At 40.8% G+C, this 26,987-nt stretch overlaps 1 protein-coding gene across 12 annotated transcripts in view; it reads right to left on the reverse strand.

Annotated features, from left to right (window-relative positions):
- Window positions 1-26,987, reverse strand: part of mef2aa (myocyte enhancer factor 2aa) — a 62,105-nt gene that overhangs the window by 19,986 nt on the left and 15,132 nt on the right. For 10 of the 12 annotated variants that reach the window (XM_025908679.1, XM_025908684.1, XM_025908678.1 and 7 more), the window contains 2 exons: window positions 21,204-21,418; window positions 14,162-14,365 (listed from right to left, as the gene is read on the reverse strand). In XM_025908679.1, coding sequence (XP_025764464.1) covers window positions 14,162-14,365; window positions 21,204-21,257 — 258 coding nt within the window. In that variant the 5' untranslated portion in view covers window positions 21,258-21,418. Of the gene's footprint in view, window positions 1-14,161; window positions 14,366-21,203; window positions 21,419-21,542; window positions 21,868-21,955; window positions 22,057-26,987 lie in introns of those variants that run through there. The other 2 variants (XM_025908682.1, XM_025908681.1) reach the window with 2 other exon arrangements.

Consider the following 26,987-nt stretch of genomic DNA (forward strand, 5'->3'; position numbering starts at 1 on the left):
GGCTGTGCGAGATGGGCAGGGTTGCTCCACTTTCACAACAAGCCTGGCCAGCCTTCAGTACACCACACCCACTAGCCCAAGCCTTTTAGGGAGGGGTAGCAGAAGCAGAGTGGGCGAGCAGGAACCAAATAGCAGTCAAGGGCAGGCGGGACTCAGATGTGTTCTATGATACATGACACGAGTCACTACAATACATATTATCTTCAAAGAGATGTACTAGAAGGTGTTGTGTTGTGCAACAGTTCATCTCTGTACTCTTCTAATGAATACAACATTGAAGTGCAAGGAAAGCATGGCTGTAATTCTTTTTTTAAATTACTTGGCATGTTTTTGGGTGCCCCCCCACAGACACTGCCTACAGCTCCCAGTAAACGGATCACTAAATGAGCACATGGCCAAACAGGTGCTCCTCTTCCAAACACCTGTCAAGACCTGGCTCCCCATGCCAGCCAATCAGAGGCACACTCACGGAGACATAGCCATAGCAGGGACCACATGTATCCCTGAAGGCCCCCCAACCACAGACCAACTTAGTTCTTACATGCCAGCGCCGCGCGCTGCTCCAGACGCTACAGGGTTCTGACATGGAAAAGGAAGAAAATACATGATTAGGAAGCAAAAAACCCACTTTCTTTTTTCTGCGTTATGAACAGCTTGTTAAAAGCAGCTTTAAAATGTCTCTCAAATGTTGAATCAAGCTTTGGGGTTCGTACTTTTTAGAAAGTATAGTTGGCTGGACGTGAATACAGCTGAGGCTGGGATTTTCAGTAGCATGTCTGATGAAAGATATGGCCTGTTTGTTGCGGGAGAAGGTTACAAAGGCTATAGACAAGGGAACTTGTGTAATCTATTCACGAGGCCCTGAGAGGCTCACAAAGATGAGTGGGAACAAGGCCAGCTGCTATTTTCTCACAGTGGTCCAAACCTGTATTGATAGAAATTTGGCTCTTGAAATAAAAATGAGGCTGAGTGGCTGATGACAAAACCTACTGGGCCCTATTGTCTGAGAGTGCATCTATAGTAAGTGTGTCCATCAGTTTGCTTTTGTGATACTTCTCTTAAAAAATATTTTCCATTGCAGGAGGCCTTGAAGCTTCCTTGTCCTGAAGAAAACATTTATCCGTCATTTCCATCTGAGCCCTGACTAATAACCTAGCTGTTACCATGGGAAGCATTCAGCGCAGTAATTGCCTCCTCAGGTTTGCACTGTATGTTCAGCACAGGAAGCAGCAGAGCAGTTAGAGCTCACCTTGCGTTCCATTTTGATATGATATCAATATAAATTCTCTTTTTACTGCAATTCTGCGCAACGACACGGACTGCTACTAAAATAAGTGAACTTTGAACAGTTTCTGTGTGTCATTAGGCATGACAGATCATCAGTTTACATCACTATGCTCAATTCTGCCTCCTAGGTTTACTTTTAAGCAGGATTTTCACATTCAACGGGTTAAAAATAAAACCCAAACTATTGCATAAGCCACCTACATCACCTGTTTCTTGAGAAGTACTTTCAGTGAGATGGGTCCAAGCAATTTACTCCGCTGCTGTGAGTCTTGGAAAACCATTTCTTTCTGATGTTCTCCCTCTCTTGTGTCAAGAGAGCTTTCTGCACTTAACTTATTCATGTACTGTACTCTACTGTACATGAATAGAAGGGAGGGTGAAAGGAGAAAGATAGTGGTTAGGTATAAAAGCTAAACTTCAAAACTGTGGGGGAGATGGCTGAAAGGAGGGCATGAAGAGGCTGTTTCTGCAGTCTCTTCTATTGTGCCTGAATCACAGCAAAAGGCTATACTTAAAGTAGCTTTCACTATTGGAAGAGCACCACCTGACCTATGACTGGTTTACCACAGCTCCAATTCAGGGCCCTCTGTGGAAAGACAGTCTGTAGAGTTATAAACTGGAGTACATCATGAATGTTTAATTCACGTAGTGTTTGTTCAAGCCTCCCCTAAAGTGCACGGAAGCCATATTTTAACGGGTTGCCGTGCCTGCGGCCTCCCCTCACCTCATTCCAGCCGGGTCTCTTGGCCCGCTTGCCCTGCAGTGCTGTGAATTAGCCCTTGTGCCCGCCGCTACACTAAGCAAGGTAGCGTGCTAATCCTCATGACATCACTATTGTGTCCAGGCCGTTCCATCTAATGTGCTTATCAAAGGGCTTCTTTGAGTGTTAACGTACTAGGAAATCAGCATGGGGAGGTGGCTTATAGGAAGGCTTTTATCTACTAAGGGATATTTCTGCCCTTATATAACATCTTAACACTCTTTCAGTGCCGCCATGTTCCCTTTCCTCTCTGGTGGTGCTGTAGTCTTCACTCAAGGGGAATAAACGCTTCCTCAGGTCGGTCTTTAGCCGCTGTTTGAAACTGTCCAGCACTGGGTTACTAGGAATCCATTTTTCTCCATTTCCTACCGCATACTGTGAGACTAGAGCAAGGAGATTTTAGATAAGGAGTCCTCTGTAATTCCCAGACATATCTTGTTTAATCTCATGACCATTAAACATTACAGAGTGGAGTGATATCAGGATATGAGACTGGATTCATGTCCTTCCTTTAGCACAGTCCATTGTCTAGTTACTCAGTGGACAGGAAGAGCGAGCAGGAGGGGGCAACTTGACTGCCTACATTACATTTTGACATTGTTCTCTTGCAGCTGTTAGAAAAACAACATAAATAGTGAGATTCAGTCCCACCTGAAAGTAGTGACAATGGAAGACAACAATGAACTAAGGCCTCAAAGTCAGTGGACCATGTCCAAAGTGGCAATGCTTGTTAAATAAAACCGTGACAGATAGATAGACATCAGGCAAACCTCTTATATTTTACTGCAAATGATTACCTGCATTTGGTTGACTAGATTCCCAATTTAATATAGTCCATTGATTTTACTGAATGAGGAGTAATTGCTGTGCAGTGAGCAGTCCCTTCAGAGCTTTCTGCTCTGAGACTGTGGTGAATGACTGATGTGACAAAGCTATTAGCTGCCAGAGTCAGAGAGAACAGTCTCAATCAGCGGACTGCATATTTTCAGTATAGACAAGAGGGAATTAAACTACAAATTGAGGATAAAGGCAAACCAATGTCATCATTATCTACAGATTAAAAAGAATGAGAACAAGCACCCTGTGCCCACGTGAAAGTGGTGGCACACATAAAAACTGAACAAACTCTAACAAACACAAAATCCTTCAAACCATTTAAATCTCAGGCTCTTCATCTCCCTCTTTCTCTGGTCATTGAGTGGATCATTAGCTGTCAGAGCCATTGAAACCATACCCCCAACCCTGAACTCCCATTCCTGCTCGCCTCTAAAATATTCATAAGGACAATTAGGAGTTCCGATAAGGCGAGTACGAAGGGCTGGGGGGCGTGCGGCAGAGAGGGCAGGATGTGCCAGCAGGACGTCTGTTCTGCAACACTCTATACCCAGACCACAGACCTGTCCTCATCAATCTGAGACACAGCAGCCTCCCTCTTTGCTCCCAGTCAGGCCGGGCAGTCGGGGGGAAGGTGGCACTGTGCCAGCTAACCCCCCCCTATCCCAGCAGGCTTTGCTCTGTCCTCGCCCCTGGGCAGGAGGGGTTGGCTGCACAGCATGCACAATAGGAGGAGGGGGGCACAAGGGCAAACTGATTGTTGCACGAACTAACTCACAGAAGCTGTTTTGAACGAAAGCAAGGTCACTGAAGAACGTCGAGGGTGGAGTCATGGCTTGAGGTTCTACTAATCTTTATCATAACTAGTATTGCTGTTGATCTGTAACTAGATCAAACCAAATTAGGCCAGCTTAGTGTATGACCTATTTCATGTGGTTCGTGCCACAGTTGATGACAGGTATGTGGTTTGAGCCTAGTTTTGAGGCGCTATGGTACACATAATTTGTGTTATTTGCTCTGAAATATGACAAAGAAATCTAAGTTAATTTCTGCTGAATAAATTCCAAGGGCAGCTATGCCTCTGCAGTGACTTTAAAAGAACATTTCACAGAAAGCTGAAGACAGGTTGGGGTGCTTTGATGCTAGGTGCAAGAAAAAAGCCAAACAAAATCAAAATGCATAATAATGTAATTAATTTCTTATTAATCTATCTAACAAGTTTAAAAAAAATACCATCTAAGCACTGGTGCCAAAAAATGTGTCCATCAATAGTTCTCCAGGCTTTCTGAAGGTCTTTAAAAGTTCTTCTTTGGGTATCGGCTGCGTATTGACCAATTTTTAGTCCAGTCCTTCTACTTCAGCATTTTCGCAAGAATGCATTTCTCTTTGTTAAACCACTTAAAACTGACCTATGAGACAGTCAAGCATAAAAAAAGACATTTATTAAAGGGTTGAACACATAAAAAACAACTAAACAAAAAAATCAATTTTATATATTTGTATTTTTAGGCACTTTGTTACTAGCAGCCTATTGCAAAAATATTATTTTATTAAATCTATTAAAAAAATACCAATGAGAACACAGTTATTCCCAAATATCAGAGGAAACTGGAGATGTGGAGGACATCAGAAGACATAACAGGCCTAAAGAACTATCCACAGTAGATGATGTGTATCTGAAAGTCTTGTCCTCAAGAAACAGGTGATTTAAAAGCTCTGTTTTTGCCTTATATACTGCTTATGTATGTTTGAACATGTTTTAATAAACTTTACACCTATTTTTCATTTTCCTAGCAAAATAAAAAGACATTTGTGGTGACGCTACTTTTTCACAAAAATCAGATAAAAACAACTTTTAACACTGCAAATTTTTATAGCATAAAAATATAACTCTCTCCTTAGTTTACTGAAGTGTGTTCAGTTGAACACACTTGAAACCCTTGGGTCCTAGTAAGCTCCTTGGAAAGTACTGTTTAGAATAAGACACAATGTCTTGTGGTCCTTGTTGTTGTTGTATCTCTTTTCATTAGATGCTTACTAAAAGACCCTCCGTTTGAAATGAGACATATGCGACGTAGTTGAGAGGGTGGAAAAAGAGCTCTGACGTCAATGAGGCACGACATGTGCCAAAAGCAAAAATCTCTTAGCAGTAACCTGGTAACAGGAATCGCATACACACACAGCCGAGTCATAATAAAACAATGAGACGTAGTACATGATGGATTTAAAATGCACAGAAAAACAGTGCTTGATTATGGAGTAAAGCCAGTCAGCAATTCAAAAGACAACTACAGCTCCACATACAGAAAAGGGATACTGCTGGTTACCCAATAATGAAACTACATTTCAAGATGCCATCGGATAACAATTAAAGTATCAGTTCCACAGCAGAGCACACGTGTTAGAGAGTCACCTATAGCTTAACCATATATCTGCATGAGCATTGCAACATCTGTTTTATTACACTCAGAAAACTACAAAAGAAGACTGCTGACCTTTTTTCGCTAAAAGCCCAGAGGAAAAGGAGTCCTTGTCCTATAAAAAGGGGCACTTCTGAAACACAGCGTGTTGCTCGCAACAGAACCATTAATACTGCTCGCTGTGGCGAGAGAAGACCTTTCAGAAAACTCTCATCAGACTTCGTGAGAGATATGAAGACATCAAGTGGCATAAGCTAAGAGAAGTACTTATTTAAATAGAGTTTACTTTTACACTTTGCCCCACATTGGGTATCTCTACTCTAAATATACTGTAGACTCTCTGAGGCTATAAAATTTATACCCTCTGTTGGAACTATAAATGCAACAGAAGCATTCTAGTAGTCCAAAATAAATCGTCTGCTTTTACTATAAAATTTGTGAGTTTATTTTTATCTCATCCCACTGCACTAATCTGAAAATAACCTCTTATCCTGTATGTATATAACAGTTAGCATGTTTGCCCTGACACTCAACGAATGTTAACTGCAGAGCCGACCCGGCCTGAAACACAGGCCCAAAGGTTAAATGTCTGCCCTCAGACACAAAAAAAACAGTCTGTGCACACAGACAGGAAGAAGTGCATCATCTTAACAACACTGTTTGTTTATATGTACGCCAAACGAAGAGGCGATAATGGGATTTCAGAAATACTAATTAATGGCTGCCTCTGTTGCTACATTATCAACCTCTCCAGAGACAACAGACTGACTGACAGGTTTCATATTTATGCGGCAACAAGAGGAAGACACTAATATAAAAACTAGAAAAAGAATAAATCTTCGTTATTTCAATGCAGTATCACCGAAAACTTCTATTAACTCAAAACAAAAACTTCCAAAACATAATAACATCATATTTAGGTTGGTCTGCAGTATTGTATGTGACCTACAGTTATTGAGTATAAAAAATAATTTTAATATCACTTCAATAAGTCATAGAAGCCCCAAACTACATGTATTTTTTTTTCTGTAATATTAAAAATGGGCTGGCTGAAAAATTTCACATATATTGAAAAGCCCTGGAAAATCAACATCAACCCAATAAATCTATGTCAACAGCAATGACATTTGACTTAGCTTAAAAGGGATATCTCATCACTGCTGCTGTGAGGTCTGTGGCGAAACACCAAAAAGGATGATGATGGTGCAGATAAAGGGTAAAGTAGAAAGATACTGGTGAAGGGCCGAGGTAGATATTGAGCTTTGTAGAGAACTGAGAATGAAGTCATTAAACCTGCCTATTTATTTATTCCTTTAAATAGCGCCCATTGCAGAAAACACAGACACTTGTGCTTGTTTTACCTCTTTTCAGACAACGGGGAAATTCCGTCAAAATCAAAACATTTTCACCGACATATCATATATATATTAGTTAAAATGCAATGTTACTTTTTTTTAAAAATTAATGTATACACATTACTGTAAACACACCAGAAAAGTATGGATACTATCAACTTACAGAGAGAGCAAAAGAGAAAACTGTTAAATGAATGCTATGTCTTTATGTTTTTCATGACGGCACAATATAGAAACACTGAACAGCAAACTAAAAAAAAATATACCAAATACCAAAAAAAAAACAACTTTTTGTAGAAATGAAACCAAGACAATGAAAAATCTTCAAAAATGCATAAAAACTTTGACTGGTGCCACGTACAAGTAATTATCAAAACAACAATTAAAACTCAACACCTATAGCATGAGCCAAATCATGCATCTGTTCAGTAACTAGTATTACTGAGTGGGTATCTGTTCACTTAATATAGCCACCCGACACTTAGCACAAACATTGTGTTGTTGAAAATAAAATTCTATACTAATTCAATTCTCCACAATTCTAAATTTCAGTTACGTAAATATATCTGTGTAGCTAAACTTGAATGACTTATGTTACAATTGCAAAACTGACCACATACCATTCAAAATACCACCACCTGCTTTTCCAACCTGGAGAAATTCTCTCATTTTCTACACAGAAAAGTATGTGTGTTAACTTGTTGTGAAAAAGACTCTTTTTCATCGGTATGAATAACTTTCATAATGTGTACGTGTGTGGGCAGCACATACCTATTACTATATTACTTAAGTGACCAATGAATGAACAGTGCAATAACTGCAGTATCCACCAAACACATTTTGTAGCCTATGAGATAATACCTGAGAGATAAGGAAACAAGCAGGTATTGTAGGGCTAAAGAAAAAGCATGAATAGAAATAAATAATCATTTCATTGCCCCTAAAATATGTTTGGATATAAAACTTTTGGATGTCTAAAAAGAAATTTATATTAATGTGTTTTTTTATTTAAACACTGTGACATAAAACATAAAAATCGCACTACCACATTTCTGTCACACTATGAAATTCCTCAAGGAACTAGAATTTTTGTCTCTCTATTGTCTCCACTAATCAGCCAGGTTGCAGTAGAAGTTGCAAAGAAATTCATGCTGTAATAATCTTTTTAATCTTTTCAATTTGTGTTCAAAAGATTTCAATTACACGTGTCAGAAATCGTGTGCTCAGACCGCTCTAAATGCTTGGTTTTTCAAAGGTTTTTTTTTTTACTCTTAGCTCTAATTGACATCAAAGATAGGTGATGACCTTAATATAGTCTGCTTGCACAAGACGGCCAATCACTTGGAGGTTGGCTTAAAGGGAGAGCAGCTAATTGAGCTTGTTTCAGACCAAGGATGAATTAAGGGGCTGCACCAAGGCCCACTAGAGGGTAAATCAGGAATAAGGAATGATGTAAATCTAGAATAAAAGTGCAGAAACAGAAATTAGCATAATAGGAACACTTTAAATTATGACCATAAATGTTTAGTGAGGTTAAAACTGTCCTTGACCTTGAACTACTATTTCTAATCAGTTCATGTCTGAGTCCAAGTGGATTTTTGTGCTAGATGTGATAAAATACTTGAAGGTGATCGATCCTAATTATTTGCAAGACTGGGATCGACATGAGGTCAGAGACCTTGACCTTTAACCACTAAAATTAAAAATGTTCATCCTTAACTCCAGGTGAGCTAATCCTACCACGACTGCCGCCAGTGCAGAAGCATGAAATATCAATTTCAATCTACTGTTAACTAACGTTTCAAGGTCTCTCTATAAACGTGAAGCTTCTGTCAGAGTTGTGTGCAGTATGTATTCACCTGTATTCACCTGTTAACTCTAAATCAAGTATACCACACTTTACTGCTATTTTCTGAGATGTGAGGCTTTACTTTTATAAATTAAGATTCATTTAGAAATCAATACGTCGAGATATAAAAACATGCACTTTCAACAGTGCATGTTGCTCAGCAGCAATCTACACGACACATAATTGGCAAGACATCATCTTGAGTAAATCATGTAGCACTAATAGCAATTTAAAGCACAATTATAAATACACGCTCAGGACAAGCTGCCTCTGGTACTTGGAGTAGTTTCACCAATTCACTCTGATATTCAAGTATTTGTTCTTGCTGTTAAAACCAACACAAATAATCTGCACAGCACAATATCCTAGACAGACTTCAGAGTTGACTGAGTGCTGATCTATTAAATATTTGCAAGGCTAAAGCTCTTTTCTCTCATAAATATTTGATCAGTAATTCTGGTGATGAAGGGTGAGAAAAAATTCAAATGCAATTTGTGTTGGGGTTTTTCTTCCCATGTGAAACAAATAAAGTATTAAACAAAGCCGGAGCCACAGCCTGACTTTGTTAACACATTTGCTAAAGTAATATATTTTTTCAATTTTAATCTGAGCACCTGATCTGATTTCTCTGATCTCTGATCAGCTCTTTGGAAATGTTTAATTTTGTCAAAAAGTCAGAAGTCGTTCAAAGATAAAATCACAGCTTTTTCAAGTGTTGTTTGAAGCGTTCATTTTTAAGAAATGTCTGTAAAAAAGGAGCCTTCTTTGAGTAAAATGACACTCCACTATTTCTCCACTCTCATAAAGTAATAAATAAGAAATCACATTCACTGAGTGGAGGCTTAAGACAGTTTTCTGCTTGTTTTTTTTCTCATGTTCTTCCATCTCTCTTCCTTAATCCCCCCCATCCATACACCCCCGGCCCATTCCCCAGCCTCCATTTCCAATGAGCCACCAGCAGGAGGATAATTGATCAATCATGCTAATTGAAGAGTCTGGACAGCTAGACCACCATAGCAGATGTGCCAATTTGCATTCATTAGGATAGAAATGAGCCTTAATCACTGCTCAGCCTTTGATTGACGAACATAAATATCTCCTGTCTGAAACTCCCGGTGCCCATTCAGCCCAAAGCTTTTCAAGGGATTCATTCTATAACTGGTAATAATATTTATTTTGCTTTGAGCTGTATATCACAGAAAGAAAAAAAACACTTGCGAGGCACAGTTTATCACTTAATGCAATGATCGTCTCCATCATTTAAAGTGTAACACGCAGAATGAGGGACAAGAGGAGGAATTAAACCTTGAATTGTGATAAATGCATGCGTAGCTTTTGTCGTCGCGAAATCTACAGCACACAATGTGTGACATTCAGTAATGGTCAACATTTACATACCTTATTAATACAGCTCAGTTTATGACAAAAGTTCATAGTGATCGTGAAATAAAGCCTAATGGAAATTACCTGATAATTCTGTGCTCATTTCCTCTCACTGTACTGGTCTTGTGAGACGGGGGGGCTGCTCGTTCATAAATACAGAATGAATTGTCCCTTTTTCTCGAGTCACAATAACAATGGCCACCTCTCTTTATTATGAGTAAGATAAGCAGAATTTCCCTATGAATGATCTCACGCTGTTTATTCTCAGAAACCATCAGGGTAAAAGACATGAAAAGGAGCGCTAAAAAGTCACTTCTTTGCATATAGCACTCTCCGGGTATTTAAAAGGTATCGGTATTTCACTCCGAGTGCATTCCTGAAATTACATTATAGTCTATTCACAACCTTGATTTCATGAGATTACAATTAAGTGTCAATTAATATTTATTCCATGTGCCTACAAACCTGATTAATGCTAACCTATACCATATACCTTAATTGCATCGAATTGCTTAAATAGGGGACAGATTGATGCCAAATTATGCCTGTGAAGTTAATATCTTATTTCAAGGTTTCTCCTGGAGAGACACAGGGATCTTTCTGTGTGCAGAAACACAGCGTGAGGTTATAGCAGAGCACAAATCTCATTAGCTCCACAAGCGGAGACAAGAGTAAGACTAAATATTATTAGATTAATCTAATGACTAACGGCAGCATTTTCATTTGTGGAATAAACAGAATTCAATAAGTAACACAATAGAAACAACACCATGAAAACTTCATTCAGGAATACCCTACTCAGTCCACTGTTACATTAAATAACCCTAATGCATGAGAATATGCTGAGACAACATGAGCTATAAATGCTAAATAAGTCGTCTTTATTTGCAGTAAGAGACACTGCTGGTAGTCACTCAGGCCATGTGATTCTGACAAAATTATTTATTTAACAAATTAAAATAGTAGCTTGTATAAAAACACCCACCTGTCTTTAATTGTCAAAATGGGGAAAGGTTTGTTTGATGCACACAGGTGAATTCATAAAAAGAGAGATTTTACACCACTGCTCACCCTCGCCTGGAGTGTCGGTAAGGTTAGCACATGCAGACAAGAACTACCAAAACACACACACACACGCACACAACCAGGGTAGAAAAATCTGAGCCTACTGCTCTGCTTTGGACTGCGAGCCAAGTTTGAGACAAAGTCCATAGCCCTCCACTGGGTTATCAAACTGTGGCCAAGGCATGCATCCATCTGTGGAAAACATGGGGACTGTTCTCCCACACTGCACAGCCCAGCCTTTATCTACAGATGGTACTACTGAGCAGGAATGTGACCTTTGATTTTGTTTCTCACATGGAAAGGTCTTACCAATGAAAAGTGGGTGAGCATTTTTCTTTCCTCCAAAACAGGACAAATGAGCACATGGCTGTTTTTATGGCACAGATTTGTTTAACACAATTTAAAAATTTAGATAAGTGTCCCGTGTAAGTGCCCTCATGTGAGGCCTATTTCAGTAGATAAATGAGGAAGGGGTGGATTCTTCCCATTATTATAAATGCATCAGCTCCTCTGTGTAGTGTACAAGGATTTGTACAGCTGTGGAGAAGCACAAAAGCTGGGAAAGTGCTCACCAGCAGAGACGGTCAGAAAAACAGCCGAAATTAGGCTTTCTCTTAAAATATGATCAGATCTGAGCGGGAACTTGTGGGACTGGAAAATAAAGCCAGCACAGAAATGCAAACAAAGCTGCAGTTCCTGAAGTGGCCACTTTTACAGTGGAAATAAACACAGTTTTGGCCTCAAAAGCTTATTTTCCCCTTCATTATGACTGAAACCTCTACGTCACCCTATCACAGTTGAGATAGATCCCACCCCCTCAAAACCCAGACATGAACAAGCAGTTAAGAAAATGGATGGATGACAAACTGTTAAAATGTATGTATTATGAGCTGTTGACAGGTGAGTGCCACCCAGGCAGCTAGTTAGCGAAATAGGCCTCTCCACTGCATAACAAATAACACGGCTCAGTTGTGGATAATTGTGTTAAACGCAGGGGCGGATCTACTTTGTTGGCATGTGGCCTAAAATATTCTCTTGCCAACCCTAGCTAAAGCCAATTAGAACATTACAGATAATGTTTATAGGAAATATGTGTATACTTACTGCATTTGATGTATTTTAACCATATATAGTATATATATTACAAATTGTAACACATGCATATGTGTAAAGAAATGGCTTTGATTTTGCCACCCCATCTGATTTCCATGCCACTCTAAGAACGTTTCTCTAGATCCGCCCCTGGTTGAAAGCTAAGTTAAGTTCTAGTAAGTTTGCTAGAATTAGCAAATAACTTAGCAATCCATCAAATATGGTCATTTCTGGCTGATGATGATGATTAAAACAATGACAGTCATAATGCTAAAACTGGCACATCAAACCGGGAGTTCATGGGTGACGTCACGGTGGCTAGAACTATCTTCTACATGTATATATACAGTCTATGATTGGGTCATAGCCTGCACACATTATCAGGCTCCTCAGACACAGCTCTCTGAAGAATGAATAGTGAGACAGTGTGTTGATGCTGTTAAGTGGACTGGGTTGGTTACTTCAGCTCTGTTTCACATCTGAACCCTGACCACACAGCTCGCAGGCAGAGGGGCATTTGTTATAAACTGCAAAGACGCTGGCCGAGTGAGCCGGGACAACAGTGGCTTGTTCTCGCCTTTTATACAGCGGGGCAGCTTGATGGGGTCAGCCAGCAGTACTAAGTGGGAAAATCAGCAGGAGAACAAAAAAATGTACATTCCAATTACACCAAGCTGTTCACATAAACATACATCTGCAGACCACAGATATAGAGCGTGGTGTGGATTGACCCGGCTGATACGCGGTGAAAAAAACAATCCCATGACTCTCAGTGCAAGGTGTTTGCGGGAAGTCTTCGTTGTAATAAGACAGGCTCCAGAGTCACAGCAAAAGCAAAACTGTGGTCACTGTTATGTAAGGAAAGTATTTATGTATTTTTTATGCAGGTGAGCCCTTGCTCTGCTCTGAGGGCCCCTGATGGAGGAGTGACTGCATGAGTGTACGGATGCCAGAACACTCTTGTGCAGCTCTGCCAAGCAGGTAATTCACAAGCAGCAGCAGTATAAATAAAAGATAATGGGCCACAGCTGACTCCTTTATGTTGCATGTAATTTCACTAATTCCTCCAAGTGAAAATCTTTTTTAAACTGGCATTCTTGATTTTTTTTCTCTCCATTCTGGCCCATTTTAAACTCTTAATGTCTCTTAATAGTGCAGGAGTAATAAAAATGCTATATGTTTTAGTGGGCAGGTGGCAGTAAAAACAGAGAATTGGGATGTAGCAGTTTGCATGGTCTATTAAAAAGTGTCTTGCTGCAGAAAATTATCATCTAAGTCTATTTCAAATAATAGCAATAAAGATTAATGGGCAACTTCATACTGAGAGTGTGGATTCCATCAATAGGCATTAACATACATTGTGTGTGCTTTCATCTAGTCAGAATGAAGATACCGGCCTCTTAAAGCAGATCTTGAATAAGCTGAGAAACCACACATGTGCCAATGCAAGATGTTTGGAACAGGATGTATCCCTAATTATTCTCATTTACTTTGGCTTTTACGCTTTTGGCTGACAGTTTTGTATGCTGGCATAACAAGTGGCTTACTCTTCCGCTAGTTGCTGGGCATGCAGGAGCTGCCAGGAAACCCAAGTGCTTGTTGAGTTTTATAAAGCTGTATGGAATGTACTAAACACTGTATTTCTCTGAAAAAAATACTGCAGCATTGGGCAAGCTAACTGTGTGTACTGAGGAGTAGCCAGAGAACTGTGCCCTGCAGGTACAGTATCTATGGGAAACAAGGTCAGCAATGGTGGTCGGCAGCTACTGTGTGCATGAGTGTGCAGAGATAGGTTTTCCACGTTAGTTGATGGGCCTAAGAGAAGCTGAACTTATCAGAGAGTGCAGACCTCCTGTGCCCTATCTGAATGGTGACTAGAAGGAAACTGCTATTTGTTCCTGACAGCACTTGCAAACGAAGCCAACGGTTATCAAAGAATAAATACGTCTTTTAAAGTAGAAGCCAAGCAATAAAATAATTTAGCCTGCATAAACCCGAGGATATGTTTTGTATAACAAAACATAAAGAAGATAAACTACATGCTCAGTGTGAGGTTAAAATGGCATGGTGTGAAAGAAGTTTTTTATTGCAAATTAAGAAAGCGGTGCTTGCTCACCTCTACAATGTCAGAGTTGGTTCTGCTCTCGTGGGGCTCGTTGTACTCTGTGTATTTCAGCAACACTTTGTCCATGTCTGTGCTGGCGTACTGGAACAGTTTGTTAGAGCTGTTGAAAATGATGAGGGCGATCTCACAGTCACATAGTACGCTCAGCTCATAGGCCTTTTTCATCAAGCCAAACTTCCTCTTTGTGAAGGTAACCTGAGGAAACACAGAAAGCAGGCAAAGGAGAACATTTTTATTTGTACACACACAGTTTGGTTTAATTTGCACTTTAGCATTCTCATTACAACGAAAAGTCAGTAGTTACTGTGTGATTATTAATGGTAAAAGGGGTATTTACATATTTTTTTGAAATAAAAAAACTCTTTAAAGTACATTTAAATGTAAATGCAGAGAAGTACTATCAACAATAATAATAACAGCCACTGTCAGTGTTGTCTGTTAAACTGCTAGATACTTCTGCATTAAGCCCTGTAAGCAGCGTATAATCGATCCAGGTGGATCTTATAAAGGAATGTTTTTATGTAAACTGTCCATGTCCTAAATATCTGATATTTCAACATAAATGCAACACTTGAGTGAACTGCAGCAGAGATGTATAGTAGAAAAAAACATTAGAAACACTCGAGCATGGTAACACATGATAAGAAAGGCAACAACACTGCTGTAAACAAGGTGACAGATAACAAATTCATTTCTGCTTTAGTAACAGCTGAAATAACATAGTGCATGTCTGAAATGTCTAGTTATCGGGCCAGAGGTCAGGGTTAGAGCCACGAGTCAGCGAGCTGAGTCAGAGCTTTGGCAACAACAGGGGTCCATACATTACTGTAGCCCCTGTCGCCATATACGGAAAGCTATCTCTGTAGTGCAGCATAAGCCTTGTAACACGAGCCCTCAGATGGGACTTTGGGTCATACATCACTCCAATGGTAACGCAACCCTCTGCAAAGTGACTTTCTGTCCTGTAGCTCTGCAGCTCTGTCTCTGTGGTCACTCACACCAATTCACATGTGTCATTATGTTACACTACCTCTTTACAGTAAGCTACACTCATTTCTCAAACTAAAAACATTATTAGCGAGGAGACTGGACACAAATACAGTCGTTGTCTCGTTTGTGTGCAGAAATCTGTTTTGGAAATGCGTTGCTTTTTTTTATCTGATTTTTCACAGCATATGTCTCGTCAAATTGTGGCTTGAGAATGTGCTAGTAAAAGCTGCGCTCAGAGCTTTCCGTCTTACAAAGCAGTGCATGGGGTCTATATCCTCCATCAGTTTTACTGACCTACTAAGAGAGGAGTTGAGGAGATGAGCTTGCTTTGTTCAACTTTAATTGGTCACAGCTCGCGGCTATACCCTCATTTTAACTGGTATAATGCAGTATAATCTTATGTGTTGCATAGTGTATGTGTAACCGCTAAGGCAGCGGGGTCACTACAGCTGTGATAAATGAATTTTAAATCTTCCACGCTACAGGTAATTACACCGGATCATTATTCCTGTTGTAGACACACCGGAGCCTGTCCTGCTGTCATTTTCTTTTCACTGCACAAATGTTATTCAAGCTCATATGACAAAACAAAATTCTAACATGAAATTTCTTAAAATGACAAGGTTTAAGTACAGGAGAAGCTGAACCGAATAACACGTTACCTTACAAATCACAGTGACAAAGTGTTTGAGTGAGTTTGGCTGACAGGGAAAAAAAAGCATTTTCTCAAGGTGGACACACAGTGGGGGATCAAGCCGGGACCAGCCTCTTTCTACCTAGTTGGAGTGGTAACCACCTGATACTAGTCTCCTCTGATTAAACACCAGCGATGTCCACTCACTCATTTACCCGCTTGCGTATTTGTTTGCCTAACCAACTGGAAAGCAGCGACTGTCATGCGGGAAAACGATTAACAAATTGTATGCTTTTTAGCAGATGAATGTGGCTGTTAAGCCATGGAGATGTCACCTTTCAGCAGGAAGCCCAGGATGAGATGCTGAGCGAAGACTTTGTTCCACCTGGATGCATGGCTGTGCTGAGTGCAGAGCTGCTGACCCAGGCATCGCTTCATTTCAACCTCAGCAGCAGTACTGAGACCTGGTCCTTGCCCCAGCCACAGACAGAGTAACTCTACAGGGGCTAGCTACTGCTCACACTTCCATTAAAATGTGACAAGCATATTATTCTTCTGTACCTACACACTTAGGTTATTTTGTAACTGTTTGCCCCATTTTTATCCTTTTGTTAGAACATGTAAGACGTCCATCTAAATTTGATGGGTCACAACGCAAAAAAAACAAAAAAGGTTTGGGGCATATGGACCAGCATTCACAAATGCACAAACCTCAATCCACCCCCATCTTTTCTGGGGTGACTGGTGCGACAGTGGAAAACCACAGACATCCTTGAGGTCAAGTGGGAGGTTCAATGGCAAAGCTTTCCTATGCTTCACCGAGTCAAATACACCCACAAACACACTCGATGCGGTTTTAACATTTTTTCGAATCGCTCCTGCAGTAAGATGTGGTGCACATTTAGTCTAACTCCCTGACTAATTCATGTAATTCACAGCGACAGGATTAGCCTCAGTATTGTAAAATTCTACACCACACTGTACCAGTGCATCTTACAGTTGTTCACAAAAACCGTATGCCGCGGCAAAAAAAGACAGGCCACATTTAAACTTCCAACACATTTAAGTGATCCCAGCTTTCTGTGCTTGATAAGGTCATTTTAACAGCTCACACAGTACCCAGCAGATCAGCGAGCCTCTGCCACACTGAAAACTCTCTGATGTTTTAAGAAGCTCTCTCAATTTCTACATAAAGTAGTAATTCCACTCTCAATTCACACTTTCTGCATTTCTACCTTCTTCCCAAGGGCCCCACAACCACAACCTGTGTTTATAGAGCTTTAATTGAGCTAGGTAATTTACTTTTTATATACATATTTTTATAGCAGACCAAACTAAATGCTGCTGCAGTTCTATCTTTCCCTAAGCGATAGCAAGTTCAGCTAATAGAGAAACCTTCTTTGGAACGGACAAAATCATACTCGAGGGGTAAATTTAAAAAACTGCATATGAACGGCAACAAGTAAATTTGGGCTCATCAGCAATACAGTAGCTTGTTTGTTAAAAATAATTATAGACCTGCTTAGCTGGTAAAATGCAATGGAAAGTTTAACTGCACAACGTATAGACCTTCAGTGTAAACATGGGTCTGTCACGTATGCTTTTACTGCTGTATTCGGTTTATGTTTTATTGTCTTCAACATTCACAAGACAGGCTCTGCAACGGAAACTTGTGTAGCATATAACAGCATATGCTACAACAAACTCCAATACACACATTCACACAGAGCTGACTTGTCAATCAAATGGTCTATCAATGTCTGTCCGCAGGCAGAGGTGCCAAGATGACAAACAAGACATCTGGGACTGAGAGTGCAGCTGTGACTGGAGCATGGCAGGAGATGCCTGAGTCACTAACACCTTCAGAGGGGTGAGGAGCTAGCGGCCTTATTAGAACCTCATGTCACCTCTGACAGCCCCCATGGCAGACATGAGAGCGGGCTTCAGAGACAGTGAAGTCTGGCACCAGCTGGCAGAGTGACCCAGGCCCTGTGGCTGCTGCCCTGGCTCCGCAGTGGCAGAGTGTGTGGGCTTAGGAGATGAGCCAGGGCCACTGCGACTGTCTGCCTGGATCAGCTCTCTCTGAGAGAGAGGACAGCCCGAGGAACCCCATGTGGACATTCGAAGGCACAATGGGCTAATCCAGTGGGTGGGATTGACCTTGAAACCTACAGTAGCTGTGACGGATCCTGTTTAGAGGAGACGATGACATGCAAGGTAACAAAATGTAAGTAGGTTTCCTGGAAATATCTCTAATCAATAACAAGAATGATGCATTTAACGGATAATTAATTTGTTCTGTTTATTGAAAACTGTAACAGAGAGAGTGTGTTGTGTTCAATATACTCTAAGTAAACCTGCTGCCCTGTCTAAAACCAAGATGAGATGAGCTAATTAATGGACACAAGCACTATTTCCACTTTCCTTTTGGACTTTCACACACCAAACAATAAAGAGATGATGCAAACAAATAACAGATTCATCTCAAAGTACAACCTGTCCGTAACGCTTTGTGCTACTTCATGCTGCTGCACCACAGTTTTAATAAATCCACATATCATGTTAAACAAAGAAAAGAGTGCAGATGCACTGGATCTTAAATTTAACACTTTTCTTCTGTTCTTTCCATTGTCTATCAACAAACTCTTTAAGTGTCAAAAATATACATAAATTTAAAAAAAATATATAACAATGACTGCTCAGAACTTCAGGACTGAGTGAAAGCTGAAAAAGAGGCGCTATGTGCTGTGTTGCTCCCTGGAGAGTAAGTGAGAGAGAGTCTCTGCTTGCCTACAGGCATTTGACGTGCTGGAGCAAAATCCAAAATGAGCCACAGCAAGGGCAGGCAACCCTCCACCCAGCAGCAAAATCATCAAACTTTTAATGACTTGGACAATTACCCCCAGTGAGCCTGCTTAATGGCATCCAGAGGACGTCACTAGAAACTGCTCACTAGGCCTCACCAACATGTACACTAACTTACGAGACTGATGCATACCTTGGCTTCTTCACTACTGTTCTCCCTATAGTTTCACAAAATCGCAGCTACTTTGGGAAGAAGGTAAAACTCACTGAATTGGCTCAGTGCTCTTGGCTCTACTATTGTTATTTTGTAAAGAACATGAGTTGCAAACATCTGAAGTCTGAAAGAATGACACCTTTCTATTGTTGAAGACTAAATTTTAGTGGTCCGTCCAGTCTTCTAGAAACTCAAAGTAAAAGAGGAAAATATAAGAACCCTTCAATCTGTGCATGATGCCTTTACCTGTCTGTGTCTCAAAAGGTAATAATTGCTGTGAATACATCAAATCAGAAGAATCGTGCAGGTTGTTATCTTGCATTCATTTGCAATCAGTAAAGTCGGTCTAGCTGATGACTCTACGGCTGCCATCATTTAGCCAAGCCATGGAACAGAAACTGGCTCTTTGCAGTCGTACAGTAAGCATTATACGACCTCAGTTTGCTCCATGTCTCATTCTTCAGTGGATCTCTGCCAGGTCAAACAGCAGAAAGCGGCACAAAAATACTCTACCCTACACATGATGTATTAAACAGTCACACATCAATTTGTCATACATGCACAACACACTTCATTAGAATATAAACCTACCTGTGAAGTTCACAGCTTGCACTACGCTGTAATTACTTACCTTCTCACCCTGTGTCACACACAGTGTTATAAATCCTGAAGGGTTAACAACCCTCCTAAAACACTTGCAGAGACAATGCAAGGGAGCCCCTGTTGTCCTTACACAACATCCTCTATAGAAATACTGTCTAATTAGTCCACTTAAGGACCTCTTTCATTTCAGTGTTACACTATGGAAAGCTAACAGCAAAGATTTAAACTGTCTCCTGACAATGGGGAACATATGCTAATGGCTATTCCCCCTTGGTTAGGAGCACGCCCAAGGGAGATGGCACTGTGCGCTTCATGGCCCACGGAAAAAAAAGAGAGAGGGAGAAAAAAAGCCACACACGCATACATCACCTTATACCAAAGCTTTATTTTAGCACAGCCTATTGTCACAGCAGATTCTCTGCTGAGCCAGCTAAAACCAAACTAAATGCTAAATGTAAGCTGAAATGCCTGCATGCTGCTGATAAACTTTCTCACAAATTATCCAGTCAGACATTTAAAATCTGATGCAAACACTAGACTTTGGAAGGCATGTTAATAATAAGCTCCTCAGCTTTACTTTCCTGTAAAACAACACTGCAAAATGTGTCCCCTCACTGCCTCATATATGCAGTGCAAAGAATGGATCCTAGCAATCAGAAAACAACCTGTTTTCATATAACTTTATGTTCTATTTTTCCTTCATGTCACAGGTCACTGAATAGAGCTTAGACAAACGCTTAGACCAACGAGCTTAGACCGATTCCCCTAATGGCCCCCTATTTGGAACCCACCCAGAACCAGGTGTAATGCTGATAATTGGCCCACACTGTGGATTTTTGTTTTGCACTTGACTGAACTGCTAGCCTCACAGACAGAAACATAGTCAGAGTACCAACTACATATTACCGCATAATTAATCATGTTTAGCCGATGTTAACCAGATGCGTTCTATCTAGGTACAGGAAACCTGTGTATCTGCATTAATTGGTATAATTTGTCAGAAACAGTGCACATGCTTCCTTAACTTAGCTCTTAAATCATAGTGAGCGTAGCTAAATAAGACATACCGTTTCTGCTATAGATATCTGCACCTGTTATTCGTGTTTCAAACAGACCCAGGCTGTTTTTTTACTGTTTTGCTGTTTAGGAGTTTATATTTAACATGAGCAGACGGAGTGAATTCCAGCTCTTTCCCGCTTTGTGGCTAGTCGGGACCAGCGAGGCCAAGGCAAAGAAGGGTGCTGTGTGTCCTTCTGACCCACCCTACAAATGAGAGGGTGCTGTGGTGCAGTGGCTGCTCCTAATTACTACCAAACAGCTGCAAACACACAGGGCTACAGCAAAGGGCCCCAGCCATACTGCCGGGCCAGGGGACAAGCCCTACAGTGTGGGAAGGCCACAGGCGGCCCGCTGCACTTCTTGCAACACTCAGTTCACTCCCACGCCATGAGGCCCCCGCTGCGGCCCAGAGCTGCTGCTGCCTCATCAACTTCTCTGGTTGAAATTGCAGGGTGGCAAGGGAATCATGTCTGTAAATGCGACCGCACTGACAAAGAAATGTCATGGTCCCTGTTCAGCTGGCTGGGACTTTGGGGAGGGAGGTATGTCTGTTCAGATCCTTGCACACCATGACAGCTGCTGAACTTTTCCAAGAAGGAAAACAGAGGAAAACTGTAACCGTCAGATAGATACAGAGAAGCATGTAAAGATACAGAAGCATCTTTTAAAACAGTCTTAGATTAGACACAGACAAACATATATATAAAGATGAACTCTGTCCCACTCACCTGCCTGTTCCTTTCGTCCATGATCCTCGTGATCTGTATCTTCTTTCGCCCCATGGCTGTCTCCTTTCCTGGTTCTCTGACACCTCAGCAATATCAGAAAAACAACACTCGTTCTTCCCCCTCTCTCCTAGCACATTGTGCAAAAGTCTCTCTTCTTATATACGCTCTCACACTTCTCAAAACACTCTTTGTTCTTCAGCAGACCACACCAGGATCTGAAAGAGGACCAAAAGAGAAAGAGAAAAACTGAAAGTTAATATGACACCCAACAACATCTCCCAAAGTACCAGAGGGTTCTGCATTTAGTACTCAAGCACATACAGAAACTATGAGACCTACATAGCATGCTGTTATCTCTTTGACTGCTTCAATTGTTCCACAGCTGAAATCACTGAAAGGCAGGTTCACCCGAAATGGGAAGGAACTATTCAAGTCTCCTTGACTTTTATTGGGTTTTTTTTCCAATTAGAAGCTCATATTTTGAAAGAACAGTTTGACATTTTGTTAGGTTTTATATTTTTCTGACAAAGTTAAAATTGATACCAAAGCCAGTGGTGTTTTAAATTACAAAAAGGAGAATGAAAACTTTTGTCCAAAGGTGACAAACTACACCCCCCAGAACCTCTGAAGTACACCAATTAGTAAGTAATCTGTGCTAAGTCTATAAAAAGTTAAGAGTCAAGGGGAAAAAAAACAATTCAATATCTTATTAAGGGTTATTTGCTTGGTTATTTCTTAGCTGAGAGCACTACCTTCCTGGAGTCTCTGGTCGTTGCCTGGCAACTGGTTTCAACTGGTGTGAGTAAGTGAGCTCTGAACTTGTAGGCAAATTTAGTTCCCTTCACAGAGATTCAGGTTAACCATTTTCTCTATTTCCAGGCTTTGTAATAAGTTAAGCTAAACTAAGGTTAGATAACCAGAAACTAGTTGTTGATTTGACTTTTGAGGAGAGGTATAAATCCTTCCACAAAGTCTTTTAAAGAAAGTGAAGAAGTGTATTTCTATAAATGCCAAACTTTTAGTATACTCACCTACTTTAAGTTAGCATTTGTCTTATGCTTCCATTTAACACTATTTCACACTTTTAACACAGAATGCAAGGTTTTTATTAAACAAAAACTTCTAGTCAGTCTCTCCCCCCACCTGTACACATAGACAGTTTTCAAAAGGAGATCATGCTTGTCCCGAGAAGGCAAATTATGGACACAGTGTCCTCTTAGGAGAGGGACCATCTGGATTGTTACTCACACACAGTTAAAAGCAGGCATACACGATGGTAAAGGGAGCAGGTTGGGTTTGGCGGCTTTAACAGAGTAGTTGAAATCTATGCATGACACTCCCTTTCTCTAATTCTGGGTTTACAGAATGAAATGTACAGTAGTTCATTCTTTTTTTATCCCATAACGTTTATATTGGCCATATAAAAGTTATCAAGGGGCACCAATGGCCCATCCGTGACACGGACTAGGATTAAATGATGCGCAATACATAGCATAACTAACATTTTTGGTAACTGGCTTTGATAGCATTTAGCAAAGATTTTCTTGAAACAAATAGATTTATTTTAATAGAAAAAAAGTGTACCTTCCTCAGCCAGTGATATTTCTTTAAAAGTCTGAGCTTGGTTACACTGATGCCAGCTTTGCTCTTAAGATGATGAAGAGGGAGAGCCTGGTTTGGTATTACAATAGCCTGGTTAAAATCTCCAGGGTTATAGGAGAAGCCAGAGGGATAAAAAAGAATTGGGAATATATTCCCACATGAGCTTGTAACCTGGCCAGTGGTTCAGACCACAGTGTTCCCCAAGGAACATCTAACTCTGTCCTGTCTCCATTTCTCTGGAAGAAGAGATATAGCCCCCTCCCTGGAGGCACATCCATCACTTACACCCAGCAAATAGAAAATGTCCAAACAACTGAATTTCCCCCATGAGTACAAATGTAGAAAGGTTAACAACTCGGGCCTTTAGATGCAGTCAGCAGTTGCGAGGTGAGGAAGCCAGGGGCCGATTTGGCAGTGAAAACGAAAATGACCAGTTGCAGTGGCACACAGTCATTATGGGTTACAGATGGACTGGCATTATGGTGTCTGGCTGTCTGAATCGGGGCTCCACTGTAGGCAAACTTGACTGAGATCACCTTGCTAACTTCCCACGCGTGGCTGTCTGAGCCAGGAAAGAAACTGTCTGAACCCCCACAAAGAATTTCCCCAAACCACATCACAACAGGCCAGGGAGAATGACAGTGCTCTTGTTCATTCAGCATTTTACACACAAACTAATGTTTGAATTAAAGGGAGCCCTGGGCAAAGGGTGTCTATTCCACTAAAGAAATACACTGGCCACCCTGAAGTTTAATATATTAGTATGGGAGACAACTGTAGCAATACAGTAGCTGCAATGTCAAATTCAGTGACTTTACTTCTTTTAAAGTAAAATAAATGCGATTTTCAAGTTCAACACCAAACAAAAAAGTTCAAAACTTGAAAGAAAACTCACCACCCTGGTGCATTTTATCTGCAAAGATTATGAGAACATCATTTTGCTCCTCCTCTGTGTTTGTCAAGCTTTATCTGTGCAAGTACATGTGAATATGGTGTCAGTTTTGAGATGTTTTATCTAATCACTTGCCAAGGCTAGTCTGAACTGACCAGTGGCCTGTTATTTGAGTGTGTGCATATGTGAATAGGTTCAGTGTAATGCGAGTATAAGCAGCGCGTACACATTCTTTCCTCCCGTTTTGCAGAGGAGCTGTCACCGGAGGACAGTTCAAGTCTAGAGGCATAATAGGCTGTGTCATGACATTTTATCTTGCACAGATACGAAATGACAAGCTGAGAGAGCCTTCAGACTGCAGGTGTGCCACGCTCCAAACTTAGTGTCCATATTCATCACAACTTAGTCAAAATCTAAAGTGGCTAGCTAACAAAACATTATTTTCAAGACTTGAACAACAGCAATCACTGATGTGTTACTCTGGTTATCACAATATACTTTGGCATAGAATAAATAACGCAATTTCAACGTCCTGAAGTGAGTGGGATAATTCAGCTGGTCTTACCAACCGGATAAACATGTCAGAAGATGTTCAGATTACAAAGTAGAACAATGTCTGCACTGTAGCAGAGTGCGTGTTTCTGCGTGACACTCTTAACTTCTCTTGAGTGTTGGAATGGGACAGAGTATCTGTTTATGGCCTAAATCATGTGCTCTTTGTACAAGTGAGTGTGCATGTGCGTAGGAAACAGAGACATAGACAATAAACATAAAAGGAGAAAAGCACTGAACCAGGACCAGGATACCATATGAGGCTATGAGCCCACCTTAGAAAAAATGTACAGTATAGTCACGCAGCTGACTCCTGTAAACTCACTGTCAACAGTAAAACCTCTTTCTTTCCAGCAGAGTTATTTAGTGGAACTCTACTGGCAGCGATTTGAGTCTTTTAATTTGTGTAAAATCACCTTAAAATGATAACTGGGCTTTTGTTATCTTACCTTCACTGCAAGTGGCCACTAAATAATACACATTGGTCCTTTACCTGCTGCAAAAGGTTCCACTCAGTAAATTATAAAGCATTCTGTGGATATTAGCAAAGTAGACGAAGAAGATAAAGTCACCTTGTTTGCAATAAAGATGCATGGAAATGAATGAACGGTGTTGATAGTGACCGAGGCGAATGGATTAGCATCAAAGTTCCATATTAAATACACTTTTCTATTCTGTTTTGTTGATTTACAGCTAGAAGATCGCATGTTTAATACTACCACTTATTCTTCTCTGCCTTCTGCATGTGCTGCACAATAATCTGATTGGGAGATAGTGCAAGGCTTCCAGTTCTGTAAAACTAGAAATGACTCATGCAGCTCACTAATGTTAGCTTTAGTGTTAGTTTTTCCAGCATTACATTTTTTGCTCTTCTTGGCTGTCTGTCATTATGAGGTTGATGCATTGTAATGTTGCAGTTTCATAAAGACACTGCAGGAAACATTTCTACAAGCCCTGAAAAAACCCACATATCTGAATGGCTGCCTCCACATACAGAAACCATATCTACTGTGAATCCAACATTACCTCAAGCTTTTTCATGAAAAGCCACACAGATACTAAATGATTTTGCATTTAGGAGAAGCTTTAGTTTGTGCACACAAAACAGCACATTGTATAACAACACTACATTAAAAGGACCTTGATGTGACACACCTGGTCCACTTTGATATAAACCAATCCAGCACTTCTGAAAGATGCTTACCAAACATTTGTAACACATAAATCAATGTGCAGAGAACATGTCACTGTAGCAACGGCCACAGCTTGACATAAAGTCAATATGGCATCCCCTACTATACCTGCTGTTAAACAAACACGCAGTTTTAGAATATGCCATGCCTATACAAGTGACTAAGCATTGCAGTTGTTTATTAACAGTGCCGCAGCGATCCTCTGTGATGAGGTGCGACACTGGTCAAGTGACAAGAATGCTAGTCCTCCTCCTCCTCCCTTAAGACGGACCACTGAGACACTGGGAGGCTTGGTGACAGGTCTAGCCCTTTCACAATCAATAAAACATGCTCAATTCCCAGTGTAATTACTGGATCCAGCCTCCTCCCTCCCTCCTTGTAAGCCTGCGCTCGTTCCACACAAAGTTGAACCATTACTCTCTCATCTGCTGCCCTATATAAAAGGTAACATAAAATTACATTTCTGTTGTGAGATGTACCTAATGAGCAAAAAATGAGGCCAGTGCTATGCAGTTAGTCCGTAATGAAGCTTATAAACTAGAAACTTTTTTTTTTTCACTCAACATCTCAAACATCATAATATAATAAGAATGTCTCAAAGAAGATTTTGAAGATTCATCCTATGTGGCTTGTGTTAAAGACGTACCCACCATATGTAGCTATACGCAGCAAGCGCGCTTCAACTTCTTTGAAGGTGATGGACAGCAGCCAGAGTCTTAAGCATAGCCGTGACAGTTGCACTTCCTGTGCAAGGCAGAGTTAGCCTCAGTATCCTACCACAGGCCGTGGGCAGACAAAACTTAACTTCCTGCCCCTCGACTTCCTGTTATTCAGGACCTTTCTAAGTGCCCCTCTATGGGGGAGACAGAGGGAGCGGGGCAAGACAGTGGGGAGGAAGAAAGGGAGGGACCACCTTGGGGATACCCTCCCTTCTGATCCTTCCCCTTATTATCATCCTGAATGTAAGTCGAAGACTAAACAACGGAGGCTCATCTCTTGTGGCTTTGCCCTGTCTGTTTACAGTGTTTACTGTAAGGATCATTAAACAGGCCGGACGACGTGCACAGGATGCTTTTGGCCACTCACTTTACAATTAGCAGACAGAGGCCTTTTCTAGTTATTCAAACACTCCAGTGGTTACATAAGAATGAATCACGGTGCTCACAACTCAAGTTAATATATAAACAACATGATTAAGACAGAAGTACATTCCCGAGCATGCAACAGCCTCACGCGGTAATCTGATGTGCATTGACACCCAGATTCTGTGAAATAATCCATGACGACATTCTTAAGTGTATCAAACTCAAAGTGTCAACATTGTGGCTCGGTTATGATTAGCTTCTGGCAGACTGAAGACATAAAGCGAAGCGGCCTAAATCCACAGTTTTACCAATTTGTTTCAATGGCGCCTTGACACCAGCGCAGTAGGAAATGAACATCCACCTCTTTGTTCTCGCTTTAATCAGGAGGTGCTGTACCTGTAAATGGGGCTGTTGGCCTGAGGGGAGTGGAGGCAAGCCAGCCCTCTCACACTCACTCCCT

The sequence above is a fragment of the Oreochromis niloticus genome, linkage group LG7, assembly GCF_001858045.2.
Source record: "Oreochromis niloticus isolate F11D_XX linkage group LG7, O_niloticus_UMD_NMBU, whole genome shotgun sequence".
NCBI lineage: Eukaryota > Metazoa > Chordata > Actinopteri > Cichliformes > Cichlidae > Oreochromis > Oreochromis niloticus.